This window comes from Dermacentor albipictus, chromosome 1 (genome assembly GCF_038994185.2).
Source record: "Dermacentor albipictus isolate Rhodes 1998 colony chromosome 1, USDA_Dalb.pri_finalv2, whole genome shotgun sequence".
Lineage (NCBI taxonomy): Eukaryota > Metazoa > Arthropoda > Arachnida > Ixodida > Ixodidae > Dermacentor > Dermacentor albipictus.
The window spans coordinates 62,901,867-62,916,344 of NC_091821.1; the positions used below are offsets into that span (position 1 = coordinate 62,901,867).

The window sequence follows — 14,478 nt, forward strand, 5'->3', positions numbered from 1 at the left end:
GGAATTTTGTGTCTCACAGGGATACAGCAGAACTCAAGGTACCTGCACATATAAAAAAGCACTCGTGTATGCCACCATGCAATGAGGGACACAACTCGGCACGGTTTACCAGTTCCACTTGTTGCCGCAAAGGCAGTGCCGCTTATTAGCATGAACTTTTTTTCTAGATTGTAATGTGCATAAAATAAAGCACAAATGCGCATTTCAAGTGTTATTATTAGTTTTCAAGTATTATCAGCCCTGTTTTCACAATCATTATCATCTGGCATTATTCCTCATGACTGGCGAATAGCCAAAGTAATACCAATATTTAAATCGGGTGATCGCTCTGTCCCACTTAACTATCGTCCTATCTCATTAACTAGCAACATATGTAAACTTCTCGAGCACGTCATACATACACAAGTCATCAACTACCTAGAAGAAAATGATATCATCTTCAAGTACCAGCACGGTTTTCGCAGGGGTTATTCATGCGACACTCGGCTCACTGGATTTACTAACGATATATTTTCCGCATTTAACGAAGGATTCCAAGTTGACACAGTGTTTCTTGACTTCTCTAAAGCTTTTGATCGCGTTCCTCATCACAGGCTTCTAATCAAATTAACACACTTAAATATTCACCCAAACGTTCTTGCATAGATTAAAGATTTCCTCTCCAACAGACAACAATTCACCTGTGCTAATGGCTGTAAGTCTTCTATTCCTGTAACATCTGGAGTCCCCCAGGGCAGCGTACTCGGTCCCCTACTTTTCTTAATTTTTATTAATGATCTACCCAAATGTGTCTCATCTCGAATTCGATTATTCGCAGATAATTGTGTTATATATCTTAATATTAGTAATGACGCTGACCGACTTTCCTTACAAGCTGATCTTGATGCGGTGACCGCTTGGTGCTCCTCATGGTTAATGTCTATAAATACATCTAAAACCAAGCTAATGTCATTTACCAACCATTCCACTCAACTTCCTACCACCTACTTTCTCAATAATGCTAGAGTAGAACTTGCGCCAACTTACAAATATCTTGGCCTTCATCTTCAGTCTGACTTAACTTGGCATTACCATATTAACACCGTCTTAGCATCAGCTAACTGAACACTCGGTCTTCTTAAGCGAAACCTCAAGCATGCACCTTCACACTTAGAAAAACTTGCTTATATCACGCTGATCCGCCCAAAAATTGAATATGCTTCTGTCATACGGGATCCCGATCAAGCATACATAATCAACAACATTGAATCTCTGCAAAACCGTGCTGTTCGCTTCATCTTATTCGGTTATTCATGCTTCACCAGCGTCACATCGTTAAAACAATTTGCCGAGTTGGAATCACTATCACGTTGACGCCAGTTTGCTTGCCTAACCTTATTTCATAAACTTTATCACCATTTCACGCTTCACAATGACTTCTTTTCTCCACCCCCTGCAGTTTTCCCACGCTGTGACAACGCTAACAAAGTAAAACGCATAATGTGCCGCTCATCGCTCTACGTAAAATCATTTATTCCTCGCACAATAATAGAATGGAATAACCTACCATCACGCATAGCTACTGAAGCTAACTTACCATCTTTCCAAACCTTGTTGCAAGAAAACAGTTTGTGGTAGCAGATTAGTTATTACTTAATGTTATATGCACATATTAACATATTATGTAAAATGTTCTTGTGTTTTCATGACTAAGTGCATATACCCCTTCCCCCCCCCCATATGATACCCTCGCGGGAGGGCCCTTAGGGTAATGTAAATAAATAAATAAATAAAATATAACATAAAGGCTGCAATTTTAAACAATGCATATGATGCACTTAATTGACTTGGATAGTAATCTGCGGTTTTGTAGTTGGCATCTCACACAAGTGCCAAAATTTCACCACAGAGTGTTGGGCCAGTTTTTCGCGACTTTCTACGCCAATTAAAAATTACAATTCCTCCTATAAGCCACCAGCAGCATGCTCGACTCTGTCACTCTGTCAGCGAAGAATGACTGTCATTTCCATCAAAATCTAATGACACATTCTGGGCAGTTGTCGGTTCCTTCAACTACTGTCATCTTTGTAATTGTAGCTTGTTCTAATAAAACTTTCTCATGGTGGCATTTAGCCAGCCTGTCTGTGCAATGCAAATCGTGCCTGCACATCTTGTTTGCCACCTTCATGTTGGCTGTTCTATCATAAATTGGGCATTATCAAGCAAAAAAAGTGTCTACATTTATGATCCAGGGATGGCTCAGTTAGGACTTCCTCTAGCTGCAACTGCATGTAAGGAGTACTTGTCTTAGTATCACTGCATATTGCATCGCTCTGCTCACTCCTTTCGTTGTTTCTTTTTGGGTTCTTCCCTCTCTCTGTCCCCTTTTAATTCAAACGGACACTAAAGAGGAAAGCTGGATTGGTACATTACACTTCTGCAATACCAGAAACAAATTTTACTGCGAGAGGAGTCTTGGTAAGCCAAGAAAGGCGCAATGATGAAAGATAGGCATGAAGTATCCACGCCAGCTTCTCACGATGTCGTACGAGATTTGGACAGCACCTGTTCAGGACTAGTGAATAGCTTTTCAATTAAAAGAGAATTGCAGTGCATTCTAAAGGAATCAAAAACTCAACTTTGCAAGTTTTGAGAACATTTCCTGAACAAAAATGGCGCAAATTTGCAAAAACTACTTTGGAATTTGTGACAACGTGTGTACTGGCACTGCAGTTTGAGCACAGTATTCAGTAAGGAAAGATATATGTTCTTATTTTGTCTACTATTAACGAACCCTTTTCTGCCAAATGAATGAAAAATGAAGTCTAAAGAAAGTAGTTCATAAGCAAACTTTGTTATGTTGCTTTTTAGTGTCCTTTTAAACACAGGCTCAAAGTGCCCGACAAAGGCTTGATGGCAATATTGGCTTATTTTCACAATTTTGTTACCAGTAACCTAGCACTTTTAAGGTAGTGCCGGTTTGTTGCCAAGATTAAAACAATACATCGTCATTTCAATCATGAGAAATTTGCATTGTTATACTTATTAGTTATACCAGCATCCCGCAAGCGTAAAGGCTGCTGTGCACAACAAATTGCCCCACAAACTAGAAGTCAATGCGAAGCATTTCTCCATCTGCACATGGCGCAAAGCCTAAATGAATGAACGACCTTCCAGGGAAACGCTCGCTTGAGGACCGCCACTTGCGCGGGTTGCGACACCCTGACAACGTATAATTGGAACCAGAGGCAGTTGTATATGCTACACACTGCAACAAATTGATCTTCAACATAGTGCTTTTGAAAGAGTGCATCTCTGCAGAGCCTTTGCACTCTTGTGCTCTTCTTCCGCTTGATACTTTCAAGTGCCCATTGTTGCATCTGCAAGTAGAGGCCTACATGCAGCATAGCGCAACCGAGCCGCATTCATTTGTGGCATCCCACGCACCCGTACCGGCAAGTAGAGAAGGAAGAGGAAGCACCTAGCCTGTAGCGACATTAAGCGAGTGCATGGGAGAATGCACGCACATGCGCATGGAGCAAGGAGGGTCCAAGCCAGTAGTGGCCAGCAAGCGGATGCATGGGGGTGTGCACATTAGCAACACTCACCTTGAACAGCCTCATCTTTGACCTCGGCTTCAAGTAGGTAAAGAAATGCTTCGCCTTTTGAAACGTTTACATGCAGGTGCTCTACATTCATGCTAATGTTGTTATATGGACTTTGCAGTCTTCACATTTCAGATATGAGAGCTAGGTTGTACAGTAGACTCCCTTTAAGCAAACTCGAAGGGACTATGAAAATTTGTTCGTCTTATCAGAAGTTCGTCTTGCCAAAAGAATGATTGGCAACATGACCAGGTGCATCCAGATATCCTACATTGAAATGGTTAATGAAGTAGACTTACAACAGGGGAAAAATGATATAAAAGGCATTTATTTAGCTGAGCTTAATGGAAAACTGTCTTCAAGTAGTACTCTTGCTTGGTTTCATCCAGTAATGTGTGATGGATGTTTGGTGCATCTGTGCAAACCAGCAAGCCACCACAAACAATGTAATCCCGCCTAATGACCTTAAAAATCCTGTGCCTTTGTGCTGCTGGAAAAATTTCACTAGGGAGTACAAGCAGGCATCTGCCGCCTCCCATGTCATCGGTGCAGGCTCCAAGCTTGTGTAAGTACGAAGGAGCGCGCTGAGTGTGCGGCAAAGCAATGCAACCTAGAGGAAAGTCTACGTGACGTTGCGCGAAGTGGGGAAGGAGAAACAAGGTGACGCGTCGCGGAGGGGAAAGGTAGGTGGAGGTGCGCTGGGTTGACCTCCTCTGGCAGTTGCGATACGGACGTCCCGAGTTCATCTCGTGATAACATCATCCTCGCACGCCGTAAGCTGTGTGCGAATGAAAGCGCGCGACGGCGAGCTGACGATGGCAGCTCTCGCATGCGCATAAGAGGAAATGGGGGTTTGGAAGCACGCCATTTTCGTCACGCACACGGCATCGGGGGCGAGTGTTGTACTTCGTCCACGCTCAATCGCGCTGGCTTTACCTTGAAAGCGATCTGTTTGGGGGGCACAGTCTAGGAGGTCGATGGCTCTCAGCTTTGCGTGCACTGTGTTCTCGTCGCTCAATTTGCGTTGAAGCGATAGACAGCGCTGTCACTTCACTCGCTGCTGCTGCCATGATTCCTCTCGCCAGCGAGCGTCCGCGGTCATCGAGTGTGATGTGTTCATGTTTGACTGAGCGCGCCGACACCATGCTTGTCAATTTAGTAAGCGAATGAAAGAGGCGTTCTACTCCGCGGCGACTGCAGCGTATGGCGCGGCCTCGTGAGCCCCGTCTTGAATACGATATTCGATGCGGACAGTCCAGGCACACCGAGGGCAGATAGCTTCGTGTGCGCTATAGCACACAAACGCTAGCACATCACCCTCATTCACGAAGTGAAACGTCACTGCCTCATTTTGTTTCTTCCTCTTGTTTTCGCCTCTGTCCACAGGCAATATGTGCACCGCAGACGTCCAGTAGGGTATCTCGATGCACGCTCCCCCGGTCGCGGCGCATCGAGGCACCCAAGCCTGCAGGTAGGCACGTACCCAAGGGGAGGGGGGGCGTGCCGCCTCTTCCTGAAATTAAGACGCATACTCCCCGCCCACATCACCACTTCTCACACACATTCATAAAGCGTCGCCACATCAATGTTGATACTTGACAGCTATTCGGCGGTCAACATTTTGCTGCCTTTTTCACTCCTTTTGGATGGCGGTACTATATCGGCCTCTCCTGGGATGTGAAGGCCAGTTTCCTCATCAATTCGGTGCCCTCGCGATTAACTTGAGATGCATTCAGTTGTCACCGTCTATTCAACGGTCACGTGCATCGTTGTTGCTTCGTTAGTTCAACCTTCTTCGTTTAGACTGATCCAGGGACCATGAAAGGGACTCAGTTCATGGTCAGCTGGTCTGTATGCAAGTGGAACGAGTTGCGGCCAGAGAAAATGTCAATTGCGTTTAACTTTTCGTTTTGTTTCATTATTTCCTCGAGTGACGGCTCGCCGCGACTCTCATAGATCCTCAGAACCATATACCCGTGATATGGGTTAGATAAGGTGGAAAATAAAATAATGCAAGATAGCGTCCATCATCAATCCCTGCAATAACCCTTAAACTCATAAGCAATATGACTGTCATCTATTAACTCATCTGGTGTGTCTATAATCGTGCAGCTCTTTTCGTGCAAAATTTCCAACTGGAAACAAGAGTCGCAAGGATTTGAGAAATTAAGCGATCTACTAAGCCAAGGCAACAGCCAAACAGGAAGGAAAAGCGAAAATAAATAAATAAATAAATTACTTAACAAATTTAACCGTTGTTTATGAAAATATTTGTGGATCAACATCATTTTATTTAAGAAGGAAGTATATTATAGTGGAATGGCAAATGCCTAATTCTTTATTTAACTGAAGTAACATGCTTGCTTCGCTACAACTATTTGTTGTGAAGTTTCACTTCAATTGGCAGTGAAGTTTCATGAGAAAAACGGGTTCAGCAGTGAAATGAACTGCACTGCAGACTTTTGAAGAGTGAAATGCTACATTGCGTCCATGTCTGTTGCACAGCTCATTGCTTCCGACAATGAAAAGACTCTTCAAGAACAGTAGACGCTCCGGAGATATCAAGTATGATGCCATTTTGAAAATGCCCCATGACGACGATTTTGTTTGCTTCTGTGATTGGATGGCGGAGTAACACAACTCCGCACGGTCCGTGTGCCTTTGTTACCAACTGCTGTTTTTGTGTTTTTATGTTCTATTCTACTAAAGTAGTCTTTATTTTACACTTTCGCTTCTTTACTTGTTCTTGGCAGTGTTCTTCCTGTGCTTCTTTCCTCCGCGAGTCCATTAGACGGGGTTCTTTTTTTTTTCTTTATTGGAGGAACTTTCACCTAGCAAACACCAAGGGTATCATTTTTAAAAAAATAAAGTAAGTGATACATAATTGTACACAAACACACTTTCAAGCTTGTGCACATATATATATCGTGCGGTCAGTTACATTGTGGCTGGCCATGTCACATTTAAAATTCCTTTACTGTTGCGAGGGGCTCAATCCTCGCCAGCCAATCCAGAGGACATTCTTGATCTTTAATTACATCAATGAACTTGGAAATACCTTCCCAGAAGAGCAGCCGCGCAGGCCAGCTGTCAGGCTCACAAAAGAAACCAGCCATTCGAGCCCGCAATAAACAGTGGAGTCCCATTAGCATAACTAAGTCCAAAGGCATCCCATCCTCATTTTCTACCGACAAAAATCTTTGTTTGCCAAGTAAAGGAGAGGTGTATCGCATACGCGTACCTGTAAAATGCACCTTATTTAATTTCCCTTTTGTGGATTTACGCATTTTTAGGGCGAATGGTGGGCGTTATTCGCATTTGTACTAATAAAGGTACCTCTCCTCATTTGCATAGAATAGTTACCTTGGGTTGGGCCCCCCCCCCCCCCCCCCCCGAAAAAAAATCCTGGGTACGTAACTGCCTGCAGGATGTGTAGCGGTCACACCGAATGTTTCTTAACCAAAGAGCACATCTGAGGCGGTTCATCCTAAGCAGATTTTTTTTTGCATTGAGTCTATGGCAAACCAAACAAATGTTCCCATGTTCGTTATATGCGAGAATTCACCATGACCGAGTTTATCATAATGAGCGTTCACTGTAAATGCACACCGCATTTTCAACAAACAGCATTTTCGGCTTTATTTGATGAAGTCTTTTAAAATTTGCACTCCATACATAAACACAAGGCAAGGCTTTGGTGAAATTGCAAAAATGAGGCAGCATGCTTTGCTTTAAATAATAATCTGAGCTAGTTATGTATTTAAACGCATGTGCAAATAGTCTTTGGTTTTCAACAGCCCAAAGTGCTCAAGTTAGATTTGCAAAAGAAGCTTGCACACCCGTATAAGTCTATAAAAACAACATACAGACATAGTCCACAGCTTTTCAAACTTCTGGTGCACAATGGAAATAATAGCAGAGACGCATAGAGTCCTTTGGTCTTTTAGTACTTTAGACAATACTCGATGGAATATTTAATGGAAGGTCCGCTAGTTGCATTCACAGCCACACAAACCGACATAAAAGCTACATGGAGTAGCTTGGCGGCATTACTCCGATTTTTGTTTCTTTAGCTTTATCAAGATGTTCATGTCTATCATGCACAGCAGGTAAACCAAACTTTTATTTTGGAACAGGAACGTTTATGTACAAAGTGATGGTCTGCAATAGCAAAGAAAACATCCGTGCCAGTAGGTGCGCTAAGTTTGGTCAGTTTGACATTGCAACTGAAAGCACTGAAATACTTTGATTCCCAACCTTATAAGGTGGCTGCTGTATTTGGCCATGTATTATCTGTCCCAAAAGTTCCCAGTGCTACTGACCATACCTTACAAAGACATGCTATACTTGCCAGCACTGGTTTACTTTGTATGTATACATATGAAGGCACCTACAGATCTATATGCCTTTATATTATTTGATAAGGCATGTGCCAGTAATCAAAGTGCCACCACACAGCTTGATGTTTAGTATGGTCAATGGCCTGTTGTCCTGAAAACTTGACAGATTGCAAATGTAACAGAATTCACAAGGCTAAGTCACAGTCACAGTTACCAAGTCACATGATTTCATTTATTGCACAGTTCCTATCTAAAGTTTCATGTCATCATTAATGAATCACTGGTGACCATTATTTAATCCTTTTAGCTGTGGCAAATAAATTTTCAAGAATTTTTCCCCAGATCATTAATCAAACTAGGGGAGAGAAATGAAGTTAATCCTAACCTGAAATGGAGCATGCGGTATATTAAGGCAAAAATGTTTTCAGCTGCATTATTACATGGCTTTTCTTTTTCTCAGATCACATGTAGTTAATACAATTGACATAGCACTTAAAAGGATTATGTAATGAAATACATCCATCAGCCAGGCTGACATGTGCCTGCTTTACTCTTCTTTGTCCCCCTGCAAAGTGAGCTTGGTGCATAGTGAAGGGGGAGCTGCATGCTTGGTTTATAATGTGCAGTTCCCACACATCTTATTGGAAAATTATGCTTAAATTTTGACTCTAAAGGGACACTAAAGAGAAACAATAACTCAGTTTACACTAATAAAGTATTCTTTCAAAACTTCGTTAATCTTACAGTAATAGGTTGATTAATAAAGCTCCAACTTCCATTCTCTGAATTTCATGCCGAAACTTGAGCGCCAATATCTGTATCATTACGGATTTCAATACGTTTTCTCACATTTGGGTCGTTGTGGCAAAGAAAAGGTTCTTGCCCAGTTCACTAGCTCCTTTAGAATACAATATAGTCCATTTTTATCGATAAAAAGATTGAGTAAACCTGAGTAGACACCATCACGGTGCATTGATGTGGGAATGTCAAGGCAGCAACACCACTAGGCTTTTGTTTCTGCTTTCCCAAGCCTCTTGTCACAATCCGAGTGGCTTTTTTGGTATTGCAGAAGGGTAAGTTATTAATGCAGCTCAACTTACTTTTTCTTTAGTGTCTCTTTTAATGCACAGCAGAAGATTGATCATGCAACAGAATACTTGTATTTACAACTCTGTTAGATCCATAAAAAACATGTAGCACCCGCAATTGGTCCAACTGTGACTGCCAACGATTTCCATTTAGTAAAAGCTCCATGAGAGCAACGCACTAGGGACGCGACAAAACCCTGCCTAGTTGACAATTTTAGTAAAGAAGTACCAGAAAAGCTCCCACTTATGACAAAACAGTCTATAGAAGTATGTTGCATTAAGAACCACTGTTGCTTGTAATATTTCATGTTCTCTACTTCAGTTTCAAATGGCAACAATCAATTAAACACCATTCAAGAAAAAACTACTTTCAGGACTCTGCTCAGCATTCTTATATACGAGCAAGTAAGTCGCACATTTATGTCCAGACACTGTACTAAAAGGCCATGAGGGATGCCGCGATGTAGGGGTCCAGATTAATTATGATCATTGGCTGCTTAAGGTGACACAAATATTGGCAAACACATACTTTTCCACTATTTACCATTATTAATTAAGCAAAGACATCCACATAAGAAGCTAGTATGCACAATTCAAACATTGGTTATCACTGCAGCACTGTTAAAGCTTCTTCAGTGGACTGCAACTCCAGACTATCTGGTAAATAATGTGAAGAGGGTTTTGAGCATCCAAATTGCACCAAAGCATTTTTTTTTTAATGGCACTACCACTGGCAGTACTATTGTTAACTGTGACGGTGGTAACTTTGTGGTTGGGTGGTTTAGTGTATAGGAATATTAAACTGTGAAGGAAATATGAATTGAATAAAAATGACACTTTAACCATGAGTCCTCTACCAGGACTTTACTGGCTGTCAGGCTTTTCAAGCCAGCAGCACAAAGCAAGGGGCCATATTATGTAATTATTGTTTTCATCATCCCATTCTTTTTGCCATTTGTCATTAGTCGGCATGACACCAAGCCTCCATTGTCACCAGTGTCGGCCACTCACTGTGATAACTAGGGGTGTGGGAATAGTAATTTTTGACACCAAATTGAACACAAATGAAATACTGACGGAAGCAAAGCGAATTGAATATGTTTCAAATAATGAGCAGCCATTTGCAGCATTAAGATAGAATGATTTTCATATCATGTTTATGTTAGCAAGTTTCTATCATTAAATTGCACATTATGAAGTGTTTATTAAAAGCATAGAGGATTAGGAACAAATAAGCAGTTTATTCACATACTCGACTCATTGGTGAGTGCACATGATGGTGGTTTAGCCAGAAAAGACGTGACTCTATGAGCAACGTAGTGTGCTCCACAATATGACTTTTCGTCTTCTATATCTACTATGGCAGCCGGGATTAAATTTGTCACAGATTTGTTTCAATTTTATGCCCGATTGCAGTAAGTTAGCAATTTGAAATATTTGAAAACTACTAGAAAAGTATTAGTATTTACATATAGCGACTATTCGATTGGAAGAGCAAATATTTAACTTTTTTCTAATATTCAAACACCCCCAGTGATATAAATGAACAGAATCGTAGGGAAGAAAATCATTACATAATAAGACACCTGGCAAGTGTTTCATATAACAAAAGATATTCATGATTTTTTTAATATAAGCTAATGAAGTCACTAAACACTGTTTCATGTCAGAATAACTTGCCATCACATGGACTGTGAGCAACATCTGCTTGATGTTTTTCAGGCTTTGAAACAAACATGAAGCTGATGTGTATGCCAGGGTCCATAATTTTTCCATGTCAGTCACACTCGCAGAGCACAACTTTGTTGTGGTCTGTACTAACATGCAAAGACTTGACAAGCATTAGCAGGGTACTCTGCAATAAAAGTTATTTTCATTGTGTGATCACTGTTACACTGCCACTCAGGCTGGCTGAAAAAGTATTTTCAAATCAGTCCTAACCACAAATGACAGAAAATGCATGAGCACAGATGTCTGCTTTTGTATTACCAAGGTGGTTCAGCTTAATTTCATTTGAGTCAGGCTAATGCTCAGAAAACAAAACCAACCACTACAAACTTGCTTCGTTTTACTAAATTATAAACTAAAATACATACAGCAGCCTTGGTGCCTTTACAGCAGTTCACATTGAGCACCTTTTAGTCCCAGATACATCAGTTTTACATAAAGCATAAAAATGTAGCAAGGCCCACACTGGCACATTTGCACAAGGTTACAGAGAAAGCATGAAATATCACAGAAACATTCACTCCCACTCTTTTACACACAAGTCCGCACAAGCACCACACTTTCTAGTGCTCAACCACCTACACAGATTGTATGCACAGGGCACTACCACATGCCGCAGATTTAGTTTAGGAGCAACTATGATTAATAGCCAAGGCATTGCCTCAAGATGCCAACCTCGACTCATAGCCTTCCCTGCAAGAGTAATGAACTACTGCACCATCTGGATACCTGGCAAAGGCACTGCTCCCTATTCTCTTCTGACATACACAACATACATCAAGCTCCGTTAGTGTTATCTTTAGTGACTTGACACGCACACAACGCTCTTTCACTTGCAAGTGCTCTGCAAATAGCAGTGATCTCTGTAGACCAGCAGCATGCAACTCTTTCGTGCATCTGTCTAAGACCTCTCGGAGAAAACCTCGAACATCTTCAACTCGCACATCCCCAGGCAACATTTGGAGGGCACGCAATGGGTCAATTTCCTTCACGTGATCCATTAAGATTTTGAGTGCACCTTTCAAGTTTTGTTCACGGCAACCTTTGGGAATCGGCAGGGGGGATGGCAGCCCTGCAATGTTGGCTGCAGTACGTCTACACAGATCCAGCACCCTGGAGCCTTCGTCAGGAGGTTGCAAATACATTTGAAGCAGGATCAGGAATACATCTCGATTGCGCTCTGGGTTACGGTTGTACTGTGATGCGCAATACTGCTCTGCCTTGGACGGGTCACTTAGTACATAGATGTAGACCTCAAGAGCTTCATTGTGACGTCCTAGCTTGCCCATTACCACAGCTGCCTCTTCAAACAACCCATCACTCAACAAGTGTGTGGGGAAGTTCTCAGCTGTGTACCTGTCAGATGTCTCCAAAAAATCAACCAAGTCTTTGCGCAGTTCCCCCACCAGACCAGGCTCACCAGGACCAACTGAGGAATGCTGCTGAGAAAGGAGAGACCGCACAGATTCAATGTACTTGTGAATGAGTGTGTTGTGGAACATTTCAGTCTGGTCATTCCATTTGTGGATGACATGTTTCAAATAAGGTATAACTAGGTGAGGTGCCTTTTTAGACAGGAAGTCGAGCACTACGTCTCTGGGTAAGGCTTCACCTTCTTTCTCTTGTTGGTCTTCAACAAAAATTTTGAGACCTTCTTCTGGATGCTCTTCAAGAACCCATAATGAGTAACGCAGTATGAGCTCCATGTGCTTTCTACCTAGGTGCTGGAGGTAGCCAACAGTTCTTTCATGGCCTTTAAGAGGCGAATCTGCCTTGTGTGCCTCTCTCATGAGCAAATCAAGTGCCTTTTCATGTTGGTTTTTTTGCTGGTACAGTATGATCAACTCGCTAAGTTTTTGATGCTTCTTGAGAGCACGCTCACACTCATCTAAATGATAGAAGTTGTCTGGGAGACGCAGCAATGAGGCTACTAGTGCCACATTGGTCTCAAGGTAGCACTTCAGCATTGTGGTGTCAATAATTTGTAGAAGTTGCTTCTTGCTCTTTACGGTCTTGCTCCCTTGCACTATGCCAGTAAGTGCAGGCTCATGCTGGTTGTCTGAAAGCAGCTTGCACCTGACTTGAACCAAGTAGTCTACAAGTGCATAAAGCCCAGCCTCTAGATCAGCATCTCTGAGATCAGGCACCTTATCAGGGTATGAGATGGAATTACGATAGTCCTCGGGCAAAAGATCTGGGAAAAGGCCTATGACATGTGATGGATCTGTCTCGAGATCCATAAAGATGTTCAGGGACTCTTCGAATTTCTTCTTGCAGAAAAGGTCGAAAGCATGCAAGTTCTGGATGTGACGTTTGCTTGCATTGCGTTCCTCCTCACTCTGGTCGGACAGATCAGCTAGCTTCAAGGCCAGCTCAAAGCACTTGTCCTTGAGAACTTGCGGAATTTGGTCCTGCACGGGAGTCCGCAGAATGCACCACACTGCACCACTTGGTGCCAAAACGTACAGCTGGCCCTTCTTGCAAGGCAGGAGAAGTCTCGGCTTCAGAAAATTCACCTTCTGAATTAGGGCACGCGGTTCCACTGTCCTCACCTCTACACCGAACGACTGTGCGCTTAAGAGGTACGGGTAGTCGTAACAGAGAGAGATCGGCGCCTCTGACCAGGTGACTGCGTATTTGTGCGTTGGCAGGCCATCGCGATTTACGAAAATAGTCATGTCGTCTCTACTGAGAGCGAAGCTATTTTCTTTCAGCTTCAAGCAGAGCGGTTCCGGCTGCTTTCCCGTAGGAAAAAGTTGCTTTGTCTCGCCAGACAACTGTAGGATATTGTATTCGGATCTAAACCCAACGAGAAGAGATTCGTCGCCACACCATACAATAGATCGCGGAGTGTCAGGGACGCACAAGCCTTGCGGATGCTCGCAGAAAGTATTGTTTTTCCAGTAGAATAGTTCAAGCTTCCGCTTCACAGCCGCGCACAACATGAGAGTTATTTTCACTTCGCCTGTAAGCGTAGTCTTCTCCTGTACATTGACAGCAAACAATGTGCATCCCTTACACTTGGCCAAAGCTGGGCAGTCGATCGGTGGCGTGTTAGGCTCGAGGCTGAGATGATGCACACTCAAGGAGCCATCAGACAAGCTGATGAGCAAGTTCAGCTCGGGAATGACGCACAGTTGGGTGATCGGCTTCTTCGCAAAAACTTTGTTGGAAAACCCAAGATGGACAAAGAACTTCGGACCGTCGGCGCTATCTTTCTCAACAACGGTGTAAACAAGTAGGTTGCCGTCCTTCGTGCCCAAATACAGCTTGTCTCCGTGTGCAGCCACGGACTCAACCTTCAATGGCATCTTCTTGATTAGCGGGATCGCAGTGTAGGCCTCGTACATTGTGGCATTTAAGCTTGCTGTCTTGAACGCGCACACACAGAAACAGCAGCCGAAAGTATCCCCTTAACCAGCACGCCCCCCACACCCGTGATGTCGATAATACCCATACAGTGGAATCTGTGAAGTCGCCATCGACTACATTTGGCTTCAGATTGGATTAGGCTGGATGTGAAATGTGAATTGGTTGCCAGTATTGTGCAAGAAAAGGTCAAAACGGTGGGGAAGTCATGTCTGTTGACCAAACAAATATATATATACATACACATATACGCGCGCACACACACACATGGTGGAAGAAGACAGGTGCTCCGACTAAAGGCCCTCAATACTACCTGAACATCGCCCCCGAGTGCTCCGTGGTCTCTGCGCATGCGTTAGCTGAGAGAAG

General features: G+C 42.9%; 1 protein-coding gene across 1 annotated transcript; it reads right to left on the bottom strand.

Annotated features, from left to right (window-relative positions):
- Nucleotides 1-10,233: 10,233 nt before the first annotated feature.
- Vps39 (vacuolar protein sorting 39) lies at nt 10,234-14,398 on the bottom strand. The gene has a single exon (XM_070521594.1). The coding sequence runs from the start codon at nt 14,088-14,090 to the stop codon at nt 11,403-11,405; it is 2,688 nt and encodes an 895-aa protein (XP_070377695.1). The 5' UTR covers nt 14,091-14,398; the 3' UTR covers nt 10,234-11,402.
- Between the last annotated feature and the right edge of the window lie 80 nt (nt 14,399-14,478).